The sequence below is a fragment of the Montipora capricornis genome, chromosome 9 (genome assembly GCF_036669925.1).
Source record: "Montipora capricornis isolate CH-2021 chromosome 9, ASM3666992v2, whole genome shotgun sequence".
Classification (NCBI taxonomy): domain Eukaryota; kingdom Metazoa; phylum Cnidaria; class Anthozoa; order Scleractinia; family Acroporidae; genus Montipora; species Montipora capricornis.
Genome location: NC_090891.1, coordinates 28,724,201 through 28,746,700, shown reverse-complemented (window position 1 = coordinate 28,746,700; position 22,500 = coordinate 28,724,201). Strand labels below are relative to the sequence as shown.

The 22,500-nt window shown below is 39.1% G+C and overlaps 2 protein-coding genes across 4 annotated transcripts in view; one reads left to right on the top strand and one right to left on the bottom strand.

Moving 5' to 3' along the window:
• Positions 1-6,630, bottom strand: part of LOC138015082 (uncharacterized) — a 23,142-nt gene extending 16,512 nt beyond the window's left edge. Inside the window, exons 1-4 of one of the 2 annotated variants that reach the window (XR_011125481.1) lie at positions 6,335-6,465; positions 3,475-4,203; positions 2,884-2,942; positions 1,136-1,910 (exon numbers count right to left, since the gene is read on the bottom strand). The gene's annotated coding sequence lies outside the window, so the exon portion shown is untranslated. Of the gene's footprint in view, positions 1-1,135; positions 1,911-2,883; positions 2,943-3,474; positions 4,204-6,334 lie in introns of those variants that run through there. The other variant, XM_068861998.1, reaches the window with a different exon arrangement.
• A 120-nt stretch (positions 6,631-6,750) lies between these two features.
• LOC138015923 (uncharacterized) overlaps positions 6,751-22,500 on the top strand; it is a 25,977-nt gene continuing 10,227 nt past the window's right edge. Inside the window, exons 1-3 of one of the 2 annotated variants that reach the window (XM_068863053.1) lie at positions 6,751-7,124; positions 14,470-14,592; positions 18,427-18,501. In XM_068863053.1, the coding sequence (XP_068719154.1) occupies positions 6,975-7,124; positions 14,470-14,592; positions 18,427-18,501 (348 nt within the window). In that variant the 5' untranslated portion in view covers positions 6,751-6,974. The remainder of the gene's footprint in view (positions 7,125-14,469; positions 14,593-18,426; positions 18,502-22,500) is intronic. The other variant, XM_068863054.1, reaches the window with a different exon arrangement.

The following is a 22,500-nucleotide window of genomic DNA, read 5'->3' as shown; positions in this document are numbered from 1 at the left end:
AAAGAAAACATATACACAATAGACCTAATCGGCTAACTCAATGTTGTACCCAATTCAAATCTCCCAAGATTAAGATTCTTTGTGTATTGTATTTGCATTATAATGTACCATTCATATTTAAATGATATGGAAATACCTGAAACAAAACGTTTTTTTTCCAAAGGGTTTGAATTGGGTACAACATTGAGTTAGCCGATTAGGTCTATAACAGGAGTTTTCTCGAGGGTGATTTTTCTGTAAAAGTACCTCTTTTTCTTTGCCAGGCTCTGCAGGTTCTTATATTTTTGGGTATTTTTAAAATGCCAAATTTCAGCCTGTACTAGGTTCTTATATGTGAGTTTGTACTGTATGCATTATTCCCTAAAATAGAAAACTAATCCAGGCTATAAATAGTACTCTTTTTGCATTCTAATAATCAGATCAGAGTCAGTAACTATTACTAATTCAACGTCAGGACATTTTTCCTTTACCTTTGATAATAAAAAAATAAGATGACAATATTTTTCACCTCTATCAGTACTTTGCACGCATACTGGCTGTAGCAATGTTTTGGAAACATGATTGTAAACATGCGAACCTCACTCTCTAGGAGGCAGGGTTCTTGTTAAGAGCCGGTAACCGGTTATTTTTACAGGCTGTTGAAGTAAGTGTTACCGGCTCTTTCATTGAAATATTTACCGAAATTATCCAACGAATGTTCGTCTGTTCAATGGTGAAATCACATTGCGTTTATGGGAAAATATTCCTTTCCCCTTCCAACCAATCCTGAGAAGATATCTGGCACATGTTATTGCTTCGAAAATATACCATTTCTTAAAGCAATCCAGCTTGTTTTTGCCAACTCATTTCTCAAAACGATGTCCACCATATTTCCTTTCCATTTTTCCTGCAGCCGGGGGAAACCCCCCATAATCCATTATTAAAGGTTTACAACATGGCATCCACGCATGGAAAACGACGGAAAGGTCTGTCGGAATTTGGTTTTCAACCAAAGCGTAAGAAAAGCGGTGGTGAATGAAAATCAGCAGTCGCATGAGATACATTTTCTTTGACAATCTTTAGGAATAAGACTCTCAAACTGGGATGCTGTTGGAATATAGTAACTTGATTTGAAAATTAAAACTAATTAAACTGAGTAATTTAAGTTTGTTTATTGGCATTAGCAACTTATTTATCTACAGTAGATTGATTACAACATTTTATCAAAAGAGTACATTACAATAACTGATTTCATAAATAAAAATGACGACTTAGACTATAACAATACTTTATTGGCTCATGAAAAAGAGTGCCACGAGACATGTCAAAAGACAGTTTGAATCACTGAAACCCAGGAGCTCCAGGGGCTTTGCCCCTGCACCCCCACCAGGGGCCAACGTGGCCCCCACACCCTTAGAGAGAGGGACAGGTAACAAAGTTACCTGCTATTTATTGTTTTTTACCTCCTGTTCAAAAACTTAGCAAGAACCCTGAGGAGGTGTTTCTTACTAGAAGTAAAAGGTAAAAGGAGCAAGCCATTGTGTTCACTTCTTTCAAATTCCATTCAGGGAAAAGTGAATGCAAATGCTAACATCATGGAGGGCTTAGCTCTCAGCTACTCCAGAGAGAGACCTGGAAGTCCCAAATGGGTTGAACTGTTGAACTGTGTGGCAAAGCAATACACAAATAAGGAAATTAAGCAAATGTTCAGGTTTACTAACAGTCGAGGAGAAGAAGTATCATGCACAGACTACGAATTAACAAAAGCTAGACTTTATAGTAAGATGTATGGTCCAGGAGCAGCACTTCCGAAAATAAGACGCCAATATAGTCATAAACTTCCGCCAGAAACCATTGCTTTTGTCTTAGAATTTATTAGAATTTATCCATCATCTAGACAGTGAAGAGTATTCATCTTGTAAAAGAGGCCCCTGTGATGGAAAACAAAAATCATGGATAAGTGAATTATTAGGAGGAGGAAATCAACCTGTTTTGTGGTTCAATTAAGCAAAACAAGTCTGCCTTTTATGACAGATATACATTGTAAACAGGAATGTGAACAACTGGAGATTAGACCTATAAGCCTTAGTACAATTTTTAAAATAATGGCAGAGAAGGCAGGACTCTAATATTTGCACAAAACTTGGCGCGGAGTATTTCATCGTGGTAGATAAGCTGCTAACTCGTTTAGGTGAAATGCTGAGGAGCCAACGTAAACCAGATATAACTCCAGGATTAATGAGCAAAGCAAAGACGTTAACAAATAATATATGACTGTTTCCGGTACAAGAAAATTCAGAACGAACATATTTTTGCTACAGTGGTACATCTTCCAACACCATCTAACAGGACATTTCAACAGCTTTGCTCTTTCCACACGCCAGCAGTCTAACTTAAGTTTTTTGGCATCACCTTCACTTTTTTGAGCAATAAAAATTCTTGGAAATGATGTGAACTTTCCAAAAATAATGTTCAAGGCAAAGAATGTTGTTGTCCAAATATGAAAAGTACAACCGTCTGGCTGAAGAACGCTCGCACGTGAAGGAAGCTCGAACGCAAGTGGTTTCGAATGTCAATTATGTAAACAAATTGAGGTGTTGTATTTTCAAACTAAAATTACGCAACTGGTTCAAAATAAAACCACGTTTATTTAGGTAGCAATGAAAAGCTTGCACTTTAACGTTCTGTATTGTAGTGACATATGTCTGGTACATTACACAATGAACTTACAACAAAGCGGATAAACAGTGCTGCCATAAAGAATTCGTTAACCAATTATATCTGCCACAAAGGAATCGCGGATGATTGGAAAAGTTCATGATTTCAAAAGCATTTTACTATGCAAAGTGAAAGCACCAGAGGTGATATTCAAAATAACAGTATGATCAGTAATCCAGTACTTACCAAATGGAAGCAGATCTCTTGCTGAAAGGGCGATGTTTAAAGTTGAGAAATGCACTACCCTGAAAGTTTGAGGCGAGATCAGACAACCGGTTCAAATACATTTAAAGCAAATAATGCTCAAATCAAGTGTAGAACATCTAGAAACTTTCAATTAAGACGTGCAATCCTTGGTACAACAAGATTTTTGCGGCGTAGCCTGACAAGAACGAGGTAAGTAATATGGGTTTCGCACAACGGTGTATTTTATTTTCAATTCCCAAACGCATAAAAACTCAAGGATGTATATTCCGTTTACGCTGAAACAACTAACAAAATTACGGTTTCAACAGAACAGGTGAAGTCAAAACCTTCATTTTGAAATGTTGGCAGTTTCATGAAGTTCACAAATAATCTCGTTTGAGCTTTTTTTTCTCAAGGGAAAATCTCGCTCAATGAATTGGAGAACGCAAGTTGAGCTCGCGATCGACCGGCTTAACGCTCAACCCTTACGCTAATTGTGCTTTAACACAGCCTTTCAAAGAGATTTCAGAGTTTTAAAGTATCAATTGTTATTGATATAACTTAGGTTATAGAAGTAAAACAATTACATACCTTTAATGAATTGATTTGGCAAGATAGTATCGACATTAAACCGTCTCAAACCGTCAGAATCAGTCATAACTTCTGTGACAAACGGCCGGCATTGTTCGCATCTCATGGCAAGTCTACTGAAGCAAATCTCCCATTTGCATCCTAGGGGTTTTTCTACCACAAAATGCTTCATATCCTTCCGACAAAGGTTAGAAATGAGCCAGGGAACAGGACTTTTTGTGAGTCGAAATGATTATTACGGCCATCAAAATATTCCCTGGCGCGAAACACACGTGATTCCAACTAAAATTGACTGGCGGCAAAAGATTATTATGGTATTTTTGGCCGCGCAATGCTCGAAGTTCAAAAAAATCTCGTCTTAAACAGTTTAAATTTAAAAGTGGCAAGGCGCGCGCAAGCGACCAGCAAAGTGAGCCCAAATTGTCCTATTGAAATCTGTCACTTCGAGCCAGTTGCTTGATCGGACGTCTTCTTCATGCTACCCAGCGATATCTTGCCTAGTGGGTTTCGATGCTTTGCAATAAATTTTAAAAAATCCCAATCAGTGTGGATACATCATAAACTAATTTTGCAGGGAAAAACATGGAGATTGACAATGGTTCATAATTAAATTATTTATTTATTTGCACAAAATTTGCTCATCTGATGCGAAGTACTATTTACACTTACATAAAACTGCTTACCACAGGAATTTTAAAACCAGAGAACATCACATGCACTATGCCACCACTAGAAATAAATTGCATATAGTCAACTGTACTAAAAAAACAGAAAGACTCTGATTTCTATTTTAAATAAATTATTTATTTGTTTGGGTATTAAGCTTACAAAGTGCCCCTCTCTTCACGCCACCCCCCCCCCCCCCCGAAAGAATCCCCTAAACAATTAGTTGTGAATGTGTTCAAGTTGTTAACTAACTTTGAAAAAGAGCTATAATAATTACCATTATGCACTTTACCTCTTTCCATTTAAGAAATTTATAAGGGTTGCACTTGAATAATTTATATACTGTTATTATTACAACATTAAAGGAAGCGTATTCAAACTTTGTCATCTTATTTACAAGAATTTTCAAGAAAGTATAAATTGATTTTTGAAAGTCATTTTACTAGTAAATATTGCTTGAAATGCTTTATTAAGATCATTTCAAAATGACATAAACAGGTAAAACATCTGTGAATGTAATCCATAATGTGAATATATTCAAGTTAACAACTATCTCAGACAAAGAATAATAAGATTATATTCTTAACTTTAAATCATACTCAATCTACAGAGCAGGATATCCCATTCAGTTGCAATATTTAGACTTTTAAACAAGCAATACTGGAGCACATACCAGCAAGTAAGGAAATCAGTACTGCACAAAATAGTGTTCAAAAATTGCTTTTTCAAAATGGGATTTTAGATGTGCTGTTTCGATTTTAAAGAGGAAGGTCATTCCAAAAGTATTTTCCAATAATGGATAGGCAGAATTTTCTTATACATATATTGGTTATAGTATGAAGAAATAAATGCTGTAAAGATGCATCCTAAGTTGAATTATTACGTTGCTCCGAAACCAGTAATATGGAAAAAAAATTACATGGCTTATCACCACAAAGATAATTATACATAAATAAATGTGTACATTTGAGCAATATCATGAAATTTCAATAGACCTAAGAAAACAATGTGGGGTAGGGAAACATCATTGATGATTCCAATAACTTTATTTTGCAATTTTATAAGCTGTGACAATGGGTTTTCATAATTAATACCCTGCAATATGCAGCCATACAGTAACTGGCTAAATAACCGAATAATAGATCCTGATTAAACAATGTTTACTGACATTGCTTAACCGTAATGATGATGTTAATATAAATTTATTTAACTTTGTTACAAATATAATGAATATGATCATTCCAGGAAAGGTGATGGCCAATATAGATATCATACCCAAGTATCTAAAGATTGAAACTTGCTCAAGGCATTGACCAGCTAAAGTTAATGAAGGAAGTAAGTTGAAATTTACTTTCTGATGAGGATTGAAGATAAGATATTTAGTTTTCGTTAAATTTAAAGTTAATAAATCTTGGTAGTTCAGAGCTAATGTGAGTTTGAAGTTCATCTACATGTAGATAATAGGGAAGATAATTGTTGACAAGCATTGATGTGCAAACCACAGGAACAAAAGACCCTTTGTTTCAACAGCGAGTGAGCCTCTGGTTGGCACATTAATGACAATAGGTAAACAATATCTTCCCTACAGTGTTTCAGTGGGCCATGTTGCAGAGGTTTCCCCTCCAAATAATATATAATTTAAACAAATTGCTATTTACAGGGTGTAAAGTGGGTAAAATGGTCAAAAAATGAGAAAATCGTGTTTTTTGTTACCTAAAAGTAGGAACAAAATTGCAGCATTTGAAGTCATCATTGAGAGGTTCAAAACTATTGCTTTTAAATCAACATGAAACACAAGCTTGCTACAGTTTTCTCAAGCCATGAGCACAAAAATAGTTAATTTTTCCTGAAAAACCAGCGAATTTAAAAGGCTCAGAAAAATAGGAAATAACAATAGCTTGCACATTCATCAACTACCTATAGGTTACTACAGTACCCTTATTATCTACCCTCCGATTTCACTCCATGGCGACTTAGTAAATCCTCCATTCACGTTGCTAATTGTAACTAGTAGTTAAAATATGGGAACTGGAAAAGAAGAAGAAGGCGTTAATAACGCTGGCATTTCTTGTAAGGTTTCCGTGGACAAGAAGGAAGGTAAAATACATTAATTTTTTAAAGAACATTTAATGGGCTGCGCTAGCTTATATTGGCTTGAGATTGCATACAAAACGAAAGGAACAGCGAATCTTACCTTAGCAGACTTGACAGCACGGCCTCGGCTGAACAAACACCTCAATCGATCTATGACAACATTCAGGAACATTTTAACTCGGCAATCTGCCCAAATCAATTGTGCTTACAGTGCATGAAGCCACGGACGAAAAATCGATCGCGCGAAAGTGAAAGACTTGATAGAAAACAGCTTCTACCACTGAAATACCACTATTCCGAAAGAAGAAAACGTGTATACGTCGCTGCTGCCATAAAAATCCCTGCAGCAAGTGATCGAACAAGACATCTTTGGCCGCTATCTTGTTTGTTACTTCGCGCGCGCGCGTGTGAAAAAACCTGGGTTCAATAAAAACCATCAACCAATCAGACAAAAGTCTCCTTTGTTTGTTGGGGGGTATTCCCTGATGTGTTTGGGAGTCGCATGCTGATTGGCTTAAATTTGACGAGCTGTCAAATAGAGATTATCAGCTACTGAGCCTCAGCTACTCCCTTACTATGCTTTTCTTCGTCGCCATTTTGTTTCGCCCGTTTACACTTCCCTTACCTCGCGATCTGCCCCTGGGTCTCCGAGGATGGCTCTGAGTTAACTCCATCCCTTTTAGCCACAACCGCCGATAACCGTTGCATGTGGCATCAGGGCAACTGTCTCTGAAAGAAAGATGGCGAATGATGTTGGAAAATGCTGGAAAACCTCACAAGAAAGATCCCACTTCGGCGAAAAATTTGGAGAATATAATTTCAAAAGTGGTAATGGTTTTACAAAACTCAACTCAAAGGAAGGACGTAGGATGAAAGAGCTTAATACGAAGGTAATACAAAAAATTATGGAACGCCTTAACTGTCTTATAATACATAAATGAAAGGGGTAGTTTTTGTCTGCGTCGGTGGGGAAGTAGTATTCGAACGTCAGGGCTAACGCTCGAAACGTCAGCTTTTAGAATCTCTGTACTGTGGCCAATTTACATAATGTAAATCACACATACATACATACATACGTTTTCGTTAACTTTTTACGGCACGGGTTTTTAGAACGACGCTCACACATATTAGGGCCGTTTATACGAGACAAAATAAGCCGCGGCTTACTCTGGCCGCGGCGTACATAATACGCGAAAGGAAATACTTATACGAGTATCATTGAAACTCCCAGGCCAGGATAAGCCACGGCTTGAGAAAGCCGTGAACGTAGATTTTGTACCATTTATACGGGGTGTTTGCGTCTTATGTAAAGCCGCGGCCAGAGTAAGCTACGGCTTATTTTCTCTCGTATGAAGGGCCCTAATTATCAACTTCGTTGATAAAACCAAATTTTTGTCTTATAATACGTTTGGTCATGATATTGGGTACTTACCTCGTGAAATTCGGTGCTCACCTTCTTCATGGTGCCCTTCAGCTACTTAGCATCATCAAAGGACAAATAGTGGTGAGGAAGTGTCGAGATCCCCAAACGTGCAAAGGACATAAACACCGAATTTCATGAGGTAGCACCCAATACAAACGTATTATGCGACAACGGCTTACGACAGGCTCACGACATGATTTAAGATTGTTGTGTACGTCAGAAAAAAATGTCGTAGCATTTTAAAAGGAATACGGGTCAACTCGCCAACGTGCAAACTCGCCTACGTGCGGGAATTAATATAAGTAAAAATTTTGTAATGAATTATATCTATAGAGAAATTATCTAAATATCATGATTTCTAATATAGCAGATCCAAATTTCGTCGTTAACTAACCTCGAATTATTCGCTTTTTACATATACGTATATAAGAGAATCAGTGACTTCCCGATTAATTAACTGCGAAATGTTCGTCTGAACATGTCAGGGAATCAGTGACTTCGCGATTAATTAACTGCGAAATGTTCGTCTGAAGAAGTAAGGGAATCAGTGATTTCGCGATTAACTGCGAAATGTTCGTCTGAATATATTAGGGAATCAGTGACTTCCCGATTAATTAACTGCGAAATGTTCGTCTGAACATGTCAGGGAATCAGTGACTTCGCGATTAATTAACTGCGAAATGTTCGTCTGAAGATGTTAGGGAATCAGTGATTTCGCGATCAACTGCGAAATGTTCGTCTGAATATATTAGGGAATCAGTGACTTCGCGATTAATTAACTGCGAAATGTTCGTCTGAATATATGAGAGAATCAGTGACTTCGCGATTAATTAACTGCGAAATGTTCGTCTGAATGTATAAGGGCATCATTTCCTTCTCAATTAGTTGAGTGCAAAATCTACCTCCGCATTTCTATCGAAAATTTAATTACGTCACACATTTCATAGTTTCAGGTTAAAAGGGGTTGACAGGCTTAACACAACTGATCGAATATTAGCGACACAACTGATCGATCAACTGATCGAATATCAGGGACACAACTGATCGATAAACCAGTACAACTGATCGAATATTAGGTACACAACCGATCGATAAATCAATACAACTGATCGAATATTAGGTACACAACTGATCGATAAATCAGTGCAACTGATCGAATATTAGGTACACAACTGATCGATAAACCAGTACAACTGATGGAATATTAGGTACACAACTGATCGATAAATCAGTACAACTGATCGAATATTAGCGACACAACTGATCGATAAATCAGTGCAACTGATCGAATGTTAGGTACATATAGCAGATCCAAATTTCGCCGTTAACTAACCTCGAATATTCGCTTTGTACATATATGTATATAAGAGAATCAGTGATTTCGCGATTAATTAACTGCGAAATGTTCGTCTGAATATATTAGGGAATCAGTGACTTCGCGATTAATTAACTGCGAAATGTTCGTCTGAATATATGCGGAGGGAATCAGTGACTTCGCAATTAATTAACTGCGAAATGTTCGTCTGAGTGTATGAGGGAATCAGTGACTTCGCGATTAATTAACTGCGAAATGTTCGTCTGAATGTATAAGGGCATCATTTCCTTCTCAATTAGTTGAGTGCAAAATCTACCTCCGCATTTCTATCGAAAATTTAATTATGTCACACATTTCACAGTTTCAGGTTAAAAGGGGTTGACAGGCTAAACACAACTGATCGAATATTAGCGACCCAACTGATCGAATATTAGGTACACAACTGATCGATAAATCAGTACAACTGATCGAATATTAGCGACACAACTGATCGAATATCAGGGACACAACTGATCGATAAACCAGTACAACTGATCGAATATTAGGTACACAACCGATAGATAAATCAATACAACTGATCGAATATTAGCGACCCAACTGATCGAATATTAGGTACACAACCGATCAATAAATCAGTACAACTGATCGAATATTAGCGACACAACTGATTGAATATTAGGTACACAACCGATCGATAAATCAATACAACTGATCGAATATTAGCGACCCAACTGATCGAATATTAGGTACACAACTGATCAATAAATCAGTACAACTGATCGAATATTAGCGACACAACTGATCGATATATCAGTGCAACTGATCGAATATTAGCGACCCAACTGATCGAATATTACAAGTACAAGGAAAGGTTACGTTTATGCAAACGTTGGCCGTGTAGCACTTATATCCCAAACAGAGTTAACTGAATAGAGTGTAATGTGAAGTGCTGATTTCAATCCCATATGAACCATGTGAGCGTTAGCCCTACAGATGGAAATGGGCCCACACAAGGACAGAGAAAAACTCTGACCAAGGTGGGAATTGAACCCACGACCTTCGGGTTAGATCTCCGCCGCTCGACCGACTGAGCTACAAGGTCAGACGGGAGCAGGCCGTGGGAAGTGAAGATGTTAAAGTCACGGCAATGGACATGTACAAGTACAAGGAAAGGTTACGTTTATGCAAACGTTGGCCGTGTAGCACTTATATCCCAAACAGAGTTAACTGAATAGAGTGTAGGGCTGAATAGAGTGTAGGGCTAACGCTCACATGGTTCATATGGGATTAGCCCATAAATAAATAAATAAGGAACGATTTTTCCTAGAGTATTTGTATAGCGAAAATCGAAAAGTTCGAATACAGTCAGCAACGAAAGAGCATTTGTATTAACTTTTTCTATCAACTAGACCATGCATTGAGCAGGATTTTTTTTTACATATTCATTGGATAAGAATGTAGTCTTGTCTTTTTTCAAGTTAGACTGCTCACAGTCCCTGGTAGCGAGATATCTCGCTCTATCACCGTTCTCCCCTCGTCTCGCTTGCGTGACCAAAGCAGTGATTGGATTAACTCAGAAGCCCGGATTTTTTTTTTTTTGGAAGGGGGGATACTCCCTTATATGGGCTATATAGGTATGCACGACTCCAAAGGGTATGGGTTTTTAGCCGTTTTGGTATCGATTTTGAGAGATTTTCTGAGATACGGTATGGATTGTGCACTCAAGTCTTAAATTCGGTGTTTTTTAGAAGAAGCTACATTTTCGCCATTAGGCGAGTTGACCATCAGCAGAAGCCCTGCTCAAATTATTACGCCAACCATGTAACATCTGAAATAGGTCTGAAATAGGGTATCAAAACAGGGTAAGGGTTCCAGGAAGCGGGTCACACTCCCCCTCCCAATTTTTCTGGGAGTAGCCCCACCCTCCCACCCCGGGGCACAGAAGGGACTGTGAGACATTTATTTTTGAGTGGAACAATCTGACTCCGAGTCTTTAGTGGGAAGAATTGACTTTGCTGGAACGATCTGATCGTGAACTAGAAAGACCGTATTTTGCCATCCTTCTCTTAAGGGTGTATGGAGATACTCTAAGGTGTTGAGCTATGACGTGAACTTGAAAATCCTGTCATTTCCGCCATTTTCAGATTAGAAGATAAGTGGGAATTGGGGTGATTTACCTCCAATAGTGTTTGTTGGGAGCCTGGTGACGGTCATAACGAAAAGAGCAACGAAGATAATGATTGTACCACCGAGTATAATGTTGGTAGGACCGAAGATAATGAAGTGTTCACCAGTTGTCGGAGCCACCGAATTGGATGATTTAATCACCGAGTATAGTGAAATAAACACCGAATATAATGAAGTGAACACTGAACGAATAAACCACCCCGTATAATGAAATGACCACTGAATATAGTTATTTAAGCACCGAATATCGTGACCAAAAGTATCATAAGACAGTTATGGCATTCCATACTATGCAACTTAAGAATAAATAAAGCTTGAGTGAAGTTTATTTCGTGAAAAGTTTATGGGGCGTGTTTAAAACATGAAATGACGAAATAGCGAAATGGCAAAGTGAATCCATATATATTAGCACTGGTTCCCCAAACTGAAGCAAATTAATCCCTGAATTAATTTTGAAGTAGAAACACACAGTTTTGAGTTTGCAATACATGTTTCGCATGATCAATATCCATCGTCAGTTGCGAATACAAATGAACCGCAAGTCGGTATGATATAAAAGACAGCTAAATAGGAAGTATGAATACTAAATAACAACGTGAATATGGGGCACTAGAAAATACAATGACAGAAAAAGCAATGGGTATTTAACACGGAAAAATTAAAATGTAAGTGTTAAATTAACATGATGAACTTGCTTGTTTAATGAGGGGTTTTCCGAACATATGTGTAAGGCCTCCGTGATTTTCAGTTGAAGAGGCGTGGAAGCGGTGTCAAGGATTGAAAAGCAACTCTCTGAGCACAAATCTCTGCATGTTTCTGACCCATGAGTGTGAGTTGTTATCGGATGTTAAATGTTCACGAACGCGTGTAGCAAGATGTCGGTTTGTCTCACCAACATAACAGGCGCTACAGCCTGTGCAAGAAAATTTGTAGACGACACGGGATCGTTATAAATTAGAGATGGCATCTTTGGCACTAAATAAGTTCTTGATCTTGCATGGGGCAAACACTAACTTGATGACTAAGTTCTTACAGTAGCGTTGGGTTAAACGCTTGATTCTGTGTTGAACATAAGTCGAGAAGGGGCCAACAAAAGGTAATTTGTAATACACTGTAGTGCGTGCGAATTTCATTAGAACTGGTTTCCACGGAAGCGCGCAAAGTGCGGAAAATAAATTGCTAAGGTAATGTTTTACAGTGCTGTTTACAGGACTGGATGGAAACTGATTCTTTCCCAGAATGTTGGTAAGCTCCTTAATGTTGTTGTGGAAGCCGACCAGGTGTTATTCATGATTTTAAAAGTCCTGTCCACCAACGTTCGTATTAACCCCAATTTGTAGGGGAAAGGTGCAAAACTGAGAAAGTTGGTAAAAAGGCCTGTGTAGGTGCTCTTGCGAAAAACAGACGTTGGTCATCCGAAACATGTATAGCAAACTCAAAACTGTGTGTTTCAACTTTAAAATTGTTTTATGTCTGCTACTAGTTCGCAATCCCTGAATTAATGAAAAAGAAAACAACTGTACTTGAAAGTGAAAAATATGAGCCAAAATTTGAAGAAAAATGTTTTACCTTATATTTTCCTTATGTGTGGTTTTTGTAAGGCTTTATGCGATTTTCAGTAAGTCTGGTCGTTTTTAGCGTCTATGTTATATATTTACCCAAGGCTGGAAACTCCGATGCAACAGTCGGAAAGATAAGCTGCTGTAAATTCTACCAAAAAGCTTAAATCGACCCAAAGTTCCATTCAGACCTAGGACGATAGTGCTACTATATATTTCAATCCTCATATCAGACAAAAGTTTACGGAATGGAATTGAAAAGTCACCGAACTAGGCTGGATAATATTGCTTTCCGGGGAGGCTTTCTTCCGATGTTGCGTGCACAAAACGGTAGAAAAACACCTTGACGACCGGGTGGGCTACGGTGTTTTGGTCTCAGTGACAATAGGGAGTTTAAGATCTACGACGCGACGGCAACGAAAACGTCACACATTTTGCATACTTAATGAGCAAAAACAATAGCTCTGCACGCTCTGCACGTGCAGTTTTCATTTTTGTACATTTCCTTTCACGTTTTCGGCAAATCTGCGACGTGAAATGACCAATTCTCAAGTTTTACGGAGAACGTGAACGCAAGGCAGCGAATTTGAATTTTCTGTCGTAGCTTCAACACCGCACCTCATAATTCAGTTCCTGGAAAGTTACTCTAGTTTTTAGAAGTAAGACAAGCCGACATAATGACGAAAAAGAGTAATAAACCTGAACTTGCAATTTTAAATGACGTTTTCGTTACCGTCGCGTCGTAGATCTTAAACTCCGTATTTACTCTGTAAAACGCGCTGATTGTTTATGTTTTGTTTCCGAAACATCTTTAAAACATCGGATTTCCCTGAGCCTCCTCCGGACTGCTTAGTGCTTTCCTGTGAGGCCAAAGCGCCGTGACCCACACGGTGTGCAACAAAACTGAACTTGGGTCCGGTGAGTAAGGTGTTTTTCAACCGTTTCGTGCATTCAATATGGGAAGAAAGCAAAATCAGCCAGTTTTGGCGACTTTTCAATTCATTTTAGTCAACCTTTGTCTGATATGAGGATTGAAATATATAGCAGCACTATCGGCCTTGGTCTGAGTGGAATTTTGGGTTGATTTGAGCTTTCTAGTGGAATTTACAGCAGCTTATCTTTCCGATTGCAGCATCGGAGTTTCCGATCTTGGGTTATAAATATAGATACGGAGGAAAAACACCGACGCTAGAAACGACCATGAACTTACTGAAAATCGTATAAAGCCTTGCAAAAACCACACAGAAGGCAAAAAGCCTTACAATAAAACGAGGTAAGACGTTTTTTATTCAAAATTTCGCTTATATTTTTTACTTTCAAGTACAGCTGTTTTCTTTTGCACTGATTCAGTGATTAATTTGCGTCAGTTCGGGGAACCTGCGCGAACATATGTGGATTTATTTTGCCATTTCGTCATTTCGCCATTTCATGTTCTAAACACGTCCAATTTTACGAACAGATTTATCTGTCGTTTTATGTGCACCGCGCAACCTTGACAACCAAACATACTTTAGGCGACAACGACTCCTCAAAAAGCCTGCTGACATATTCGTTGAAGATGGACAAACCTTGTTTCCAGCACCTTTTTTATTCTAGTTTACTGCTGTTCTCGATACCATACATCAGTTAACACCATGGGTCAGGAACCCATAATCATGACCCAACAACTCCAGCACTAGGTCTATGTAACGGCATTTTTACAGATCAAGCTATCTTTAGACGAGTTCTCATGTGTAATAATGTCTCATTAGCTGGAAAGTTCTGGTGTCGTTTTCAAGGAAAATCATACGGATGGAAAGCTCATCAAAAAGGAAGAGTCAGTGGAAAGTGCGCCAAAGTCAAGAAACAAGATTGAATGGGAATCGCTTTCACAGGTAACAAGAATGTGAATATGGAGCTGGGAGCAAAGTAAATAAAATGGTGGGTGGGGGGGGGGGGGGCGGTTCGTGGTAGTAGTCGTACTGATGGAAAGTATGAGTATGATTGGACATTCGGACAAGTACAGATTTGTTCAAATGACAGATCCTAGCTGTCAAATGAAACGACTCAAGCAATTATAAACACTTGGAAATACCCAGGCTTGGACTGGAAGTCTGCAATGACGTACCGTGCGGTTTCACTGAGCTGTGCTGTCAAGCCATCTGGGCCCAGCATTTCAAAAGCCAATTAACAATAATCCGCGATTAAATACAAACCCAGGCTTGAATTTTGCTCTTCAAAAAAGCCTTAACCTTGTTTGGAGCATAAAGAAAGATTATTGATTAACCCTAACCCAAACCTTAACCGTAACCTATTGGGCAAATCCACTTCATCTGATGACACTACTTTCCCTCCTTTCCATGAGAAGCACACCACACCGTCTTAATCCCAATTCTTGCTGATCACTGAAGAGCAAAATTCAAGGGGAATGGATGGGGGCTTATGCAGAACTTGAGGCTATAGCGGGGAGGGCTTATAAGAGATGGGGGCATGTTAGAGAGTATATAGTATGTCTCCTAAAGTGATGAATGCTCAGGATTCCGTTAAATATGAGTATTGCGATTGAAAAAAGGTCATTACGATACATATGGCGTCAACGAAAAACCATGGTGTAAGTATAATTCGATGGTCTCCTATCCAGATACCAACCCGCCCGACAGATATTAGGCTGATTTAGCAACAGAACGGGAACGTCAGTGGCGACGGCGCGTGCAGAAAAAACGCCAATGAGAATTCACAATACAGTAGACTCCACTCTTTTCTTCTCTTTTCTAAATTTTCATTGGTAGTTTTGCTGCGCGCGACGACGCCACTGACGTTCCCGTTCTGTTGCTAAATCAGCCTATTAACTTCAGTGGACGTTTATCGTAAAAGCATCTAAGGGTCCCACGGATATGAGGCCTGTAGGACTCTGTGGACCTTAACTGTGAGTTCCAGCTCCTGTTGTCAACTTACTTTCAAATAACTGCTGCCACAATTTGCTGTGATAGTTGTACATAAAAGATCCAACTTAAAGAGCATTAAGGGTATAAATGTCAAGAACGTTTAGACGTAAAAGAGTGGTTTGTTAGAAGACTTGACATCAGTCTTGTGATATTGACAATAACAGCTCGGTTTTGAAGGAGATATCTCCTTGAAGGAGATAAGTCCTATAATTAGTTTGTAGTTAAGCGCAGTTGTAAATTTTGTATTTGTAAGCCTTACCGCAATTCAGCTTTTGGCTGCAAGTTTTTAAGGTGAATAAACTATCTATCTATCTATCTATGTAGGTAAGCTATATTCGTAGATTTCAAGTCTGTATATGACTCTTTCACAATTTACGATAAATTATCTCAGGGCCCAAAACTGTGGAATTCTGTGCCTCTAAGGATCAAAACACTCCAGAATGTCAAACGTTTTAACACCGCTTTTAAAAAGAAAGAATCAGTTGAATCTCGAAATGTTTCCCAAAACTCTCGACCTTAACCTGTTAGGCTTGTTAGGGAAGTAAAATTACCGTGTTCGACCTGTAAATTCAATCAGTCAGGGGTATCCTCATCCTCTAAGCCCCATGGCCTCTTAGAGGATTTCCTGTCTATGGTTACGAAATTATCGTTCTGTTACAAACTTTTAAAATATAAACTCATACAAATGAAGAGAAACAAGACACGTTTCCTTTTCACCTATATTTCGGCAGAGTTTACCGGCCGGGTGAATGGCCGTTACACGTGTATCGCAACCCTAATTACAAATTTAAATATCCAACTCAAAAGCCCGCGCGCCACAACACCTTGCAAATCGATAAGGCCTGCGCAAACCGGCAAAAAGAACTATATATTGATCAGCGTTTTCGTTGTCTATCAGACCTAGTCTGATTACAGAAAAAGACACTATTATTTTGTCCTTGGGACTTAATACTTTTTAACTGGTCCGTCCATGGAAAAAATAAAGGTTTACTACAGACATTAAAAGAACTATCATTTCGTTTTCCTGCGCAGGCGTTTCTATGCGTTGACCGCCGATTCAGCAAGCTTCTCACCCTATAAAACTGCCTATGGATCGTGGATCTTGAAAGTGATTAGATCAGCATCGCAAAACAGAGCGCTGCCGCGAAAGATAAATAATTGCATCACAAATCAGTAAAATGTCATTTTCCACTGAATTTGTTTTAACATAAAGACAAGGTTTTTTTTCGATGACAAATTTTATTAAGCTTTTCACTGTTACTACCCTAAAAGAGGCTCTAAGGCAGCAAATAGGCCGGGGAAAACTCGACAGGCAAGGCAAGCCGACTGCAAAGTTACTTCTCCATCTTGCTCACCAGCTGCACTGTCGCGCAGTTTTAAAAGCGACAGTGGGTTTAAGCCTGAATTTTTATTGTCTTAGGTCAAAAAGCACGCACTTGAAGGTTTGATGCTGGTGATTTGTTTATTGCACATGCAAGCTGCTATTAAACCTCAATTCCGAAGATCATTGTCACACCTTTAATAAAATTTCCACTGGGCTCCTTTATCCTCATTTCGAAATTTCCATTGTAGGGATTTCCCGTTCCCCACTCCTCGATTCCCAGGTCCTTAATTTAGAGAAAACCTTTAAATTTCTTTATTTCACATTATCTATTTTGTTATGTCGCACTTTTTACCCTGCATCTCGCATTTTCTATTTTATGCCGTATTTTTCATCTCGCATCTCGCATTAGCTATTTTGTTATGTCGCATCTTCTACTTTGTTTTATAAAATAATTAGGATAGTACACGCACTCTCCGCATTGGTCAATAGCTGTGTTTAGGTGAGAGTATGGAACACGGCTGTGACATCACACTAATTTTGATTGGTTATGTATTGTCAGATGCGCGTTTTGATTGGCTGGTTGGAAATATGAGCGTGTATCAAGAAAATCTGTTTCAATCAAGAAGTAAAAAACCAGCATTTCCTTCATTTGTCGAATTATCTTTGAGGAATATTTTATAAAAGCAATAGAGGACTTTTTTTCGTGTTTCCATAGCCTCATCTAAACACGAGGGGGAGTTGGGAGAATTCGAGACATTTATGCAAACCCTCGACTGCGTCTTGGGTTTGCATAACTGTCTCGAATTCTCCCAACTCTCCCACTCGTGCGTCCTCTATTGCTTAAATGCTGAAACAACTCAAGCAATTATATATACTTGGAAATACCTAGGCTTGGAATGGAGTGATGTACCCTGCGGTTTCACTGAGCTGTGCTTATATCACTGTGCTATCAAGCCATCTGGGCCCAGTATTTTAAAAGCCATTAACAATAATCCGCAATAAAATACAAAGCCAGGCTTGACTTTTGCCATTCAAAAAAGTCTTAGCCTTGTTTCGGCCCTCCGGACACAGGCTATCAGTTCATATACCTGCTGTACATAATATAGTCAAAAATGCGTCAGCAATAAAGCGAGCTGGAAACATGTTTTCAGCTCTGCGAGAAAAAAAACGGCCGGCAAAAGCCGTTTTGGAACGGAGTTGACCGAGGCAGAAATCGATGCTTTGGTGGAACAGTTGTTGATCCTGGAGTTTTTAATAAAACAATTATTCTAGTCGGGCTTGTTGGATATGAAATGTTCATAACCAACTCGGCGCGTTATCTATCGCTTCATATCCAGTGCGCCCTCGTAAAATAATTGTTAAGTACCTGCACTGTTGAGACTAGTCCACTCACCTCACTGATCCAAATCGTAATTATTGGTATTATTATCATTGTCATCGTTATTGTTTTATTCTTTAAGGAGAAGCTGAGGGAGATGTTTGGGCCGAGACCAGAAAGAACATCGTTTCAATTTGATGATGACAGCCTGTCAGAGGTAAATAAATAGTCAGTCTGTTTCACTCTTCAATTTTTGTTTCATTTTTTTGTTGCTCAAATGACGTACAAGGGGAGAGATAAGTAAAAAAGAACAAACAGAGAAACGACGAGAATGTTTGGATAAATGTCTTCACTTTCCTTTTGTTTGTGGCCGTGTTAAAATGGATCACATTTCCAATCAGTTTGGGCGGACGTTAGAAGCGTGTAAACGTGCGAGCAGACATATTGCGGGATCGACGCAGTGGGCGCGATTCCCAGAATCAACGTCCTATGTGGCTTTCAGCTTTTCTAATTGATTGATTGATTGATTGATTGATTGATTGATCAGTTTATCTACCTCTCTTGCTGCTACAGCTGAAATACAAGGGCACCAGCAACTATATTATTGATATTTATAAGTACAAAAATTGTTTCGTTAAGTCCTGGCAACTACTTTAACACCGCTATTAACAACAGAGCCAGAGCGAAGAAAATACCCGTGGTGGGTTTCGGGGGGAATGGGTATTATGTTTGAAAGAAAACCTTTATCCCGGAAATTCTTCATTAACTTTTGGCACGATTTTTCCCGCCGTTGACTGAGGGGCAGCAAGCCTGGACGGCTAAGGGCTACATCATATGGCAGCCCAAGGAAAATGATGTTAAATGCCCTCTTTTGTATCGATTCAAGGGTTTTGCTCAGATAAGCCGGAAGGCCAGACGGGTGCTGCACATTCAATAACTGATCTAACCAGGCTACAGTACCCTTGAACCAAGTCCTACCAGGCCACGCCACATTTCCTTAACACTCTCAATGCGTATAAACGCTTATTAGGTCTTGCAAGGCCATGTTCGCAGTGCTTATTCCAGGAAAGGTCACTAGAAATAAATACACCTAACAACATAGCAAGCACCCTTATCTAAATGTTCTAGAATACAATAAACTAAATAAACTAAAGCGTGTGTCATAGATTTGCCGCAGACGGCAAACTGTTTGTCATCGGGTTGGTCCACCACCTGCTCATATAGCAAGTTGTGCGTGAAACCCTCCATGATTTTAGCCAGCTGAGGGGTGAGAGTTATGGGCCGCAGGTCTTCTTCGGCTGCTTTAGGAGGCGTAGTCTTGGGAATGGGAACAACCAGAGATGACTTGAGTTGACTAGGGACCACGCCTTGCTCAAGCGATGTATTGTACAAATCAGCAATAACAGGAGCCAACTCGAAGGCAAACAGTTCCAGCACTCTACTAGGGATACAATCAGGACCACTGGATTTTCTTGTTTTTATCTCGCGCAATACCTTGAATGCTGTTCTTGAATCAACTAGAAATTCTCTCGGGACCTCCACGGCGATGTCGACGAGCGTCTCCAGGGGCGTGAAGTGTGACGTTAGGTCATACAAAAAGGTGTTAAACGGTTCCGCTAGCGCATCGACAGTAGGAATGTTTTCATCCAACGTCTGGTGAAACCATTCATTGCTCTGTTTTACTCCAGTCAAACCTTTGATTTCCCTCCACCAGCGTGCTACGTTGCTCTCTTTTAGTGCCTCTACCTTATTAGAGTAGTAGACCTTTTACACTGATTTACCACTCTTTGCACTTTGTTTCGTATATGTTTAAAAATATCGGAGCCGTTACCATACAATCGTAAGCCTTTTGGCGCTCTACCGGTACTTCGGTTTCCCTTTTCATCAAAAACCAACAATCAGTGAACTTACCTGCTTTTTTTAATGTTAATTTGACTTTAATTTTAGTCTCTTCGATAGGTAGAGCACTTCTGCGCCGCTCTAGTTAAGTTGAAAACTGACAAAGTGATTCACTGTAAACAGAAAAAGTCTATTTCCCCATATTTGTAATGGCCTTAACGAGAAGACAAGTGCTGACTAAATTCATCATCTCATCCAAGACACTGCATAGCTGTTAATAGCAGTCTGTCGCACGTGTAATTGCTTTTGAAAGTGCAATCAAACGCAAATTAAGGCTATATTTACACAGGTCCGGACAAATTTTTGCGCGGACGAATTTTGTACCTGGACCGCCTGTTTACATATGGGACAGTGCAAATTCTGTTACAGATCACAATGGTGTTTACATGGATCCGTGCAAATTTCGACATCAGTCGCGGCATTTGAGTAGCTTTATTTAACTGTCTGCTGTGATTGGTTTAGCTAATGCTTTTAGCCAATCACGTTGTAGCTAGATGAAGTACGCGGCAAATCAAACATGGCGGCAGACAAAAACGTTATGTGGACAGATAAAATAAATGCGTTGTTGCATGTAGTTTTAGACTACAAAGTCGGAGAATCAGGCGAAGGAGTTGACTGGGAGACAGTGAGGAGCAAGTAGGAAGATATAACCAAAATGTCTTTGGAAAAATACCCTGATAACGACAAGGACAAATTCCCCCGAGGCGGCAGGAAGCTTCAACAAAGACAATCCTAAACAAACTAAAAAGTATCGTGCTTTTTGTTTTTGTGAAATTTGATTTAAAACAGAGGGAAATGTTACTTTATGGAAGTGAAAAATTGCGACCTTGAAACTTCTTTGCTTAGCAACCAAAAATAAATAGCCGTTCAAAAATTCGTCCAGTTCCACCGTTCCCGTGTGAACGCAAGGTGGAACCGTGCAAGTTTTTGTCCGTGCACAAATTTGTCCGGATCCGTGTAAATGGGGTCTAACAGTGGGTCGCACAGGACTCGGCATTAGGGAATCTTTGCTGACGTCATTGTTACTGACAGAGGGCATCATGCTATAAGCCAATATCAAAATTGAAAAATACCATAATACTCTTTGTTTGTCCCTCCCAAATTTTGCATAAGCATTGTCTTTATTTTCTCTTGGGACTAACAATGGTCCCAAGAGAAACTGGAAACAACGCTTAACCCATTGACTCCCAGGGGTTCCCCATTGACGAGTAAAGTCGGCTGGCGTTAGTCTGGCCGGTTTGGACGTCTAAGGGTTAACGCCGGTTTGCACGGTGCGATTTGTCGACCTGATTTATCAGCCCGACGGCGTCGGAGCGCAAATCTTGCGATGAACGACTGATTCATAGAAATGAAAATCGGTCCGATTCAAAACATCTGTAGCAGTGCAACAAATTTTTTTGAGTCGGGCCGACTGTCATGTGAATCAAAGGGTATGCGAGTGGGTACTGCGCATGAATACTTAACAAATTGAAGCGTTCAAAATGGCGGATACTAAAAGGACAACGGGAAGATCTTCAGCGGAAAAATTACACAACCGGCCGACAAATCGTACCGTGTAAACCGGCCTTAAATCATGCAGAATTTTAGAGGGACAAACAATGAGTATTATTGTATTTTTGATATTGACTAATTCACAAATTGACTTCAAATGGTACAAGAACTTGTTAAACTTAGTTCAATCTCCAGATTTAAGCCTTTTAGCTTTTATGGCGAACCAGTCATTAGCCATCAGAAACCGATAAATTCTTGGGTGTCAAATGCACTAATGATCCCATGCATCATTTGTAAATTTTCAAAGCATTATTGCTCAGAGATAATCAGGTTTGTTAAAAACTGGATCATTGGATAATGCAATTCGAGAGTTTTGATTGGCTAAGCCATCATGGGTTATAAGCCATTATACCATGATCTACAAACACAGCAAGCATATGCGTGATTTTTTGCCCTTTTTATTTTTATTGTAGTCTAGTTTTCTATATTTTGGGGTATAATTTTGGTAGATGATTATATTTTGGTAGATGATTATAGCCTACTCGGCGCTACGCGCCTCGTTGGTTATCTATCATTTCATATCCAACGCGCACTCATGGAATAACTGTTAAATATCGAGTTCAAGTTTTCAGAGATATACAGATTACTTCATGATTGGTGAGTGCGTACGATTTTTATTCACGAGTTGTGAAGGATCGCGTAAACGAACGAGTGAGTTAAGCGATCCTTCACAACGAGTGAGTAATAAAAATCGTACAAACGAGCCAATCTCAGCCAATCATGAAGTAATTTGTTTATCATATAAGTACAGAGATCATAAAGTTAA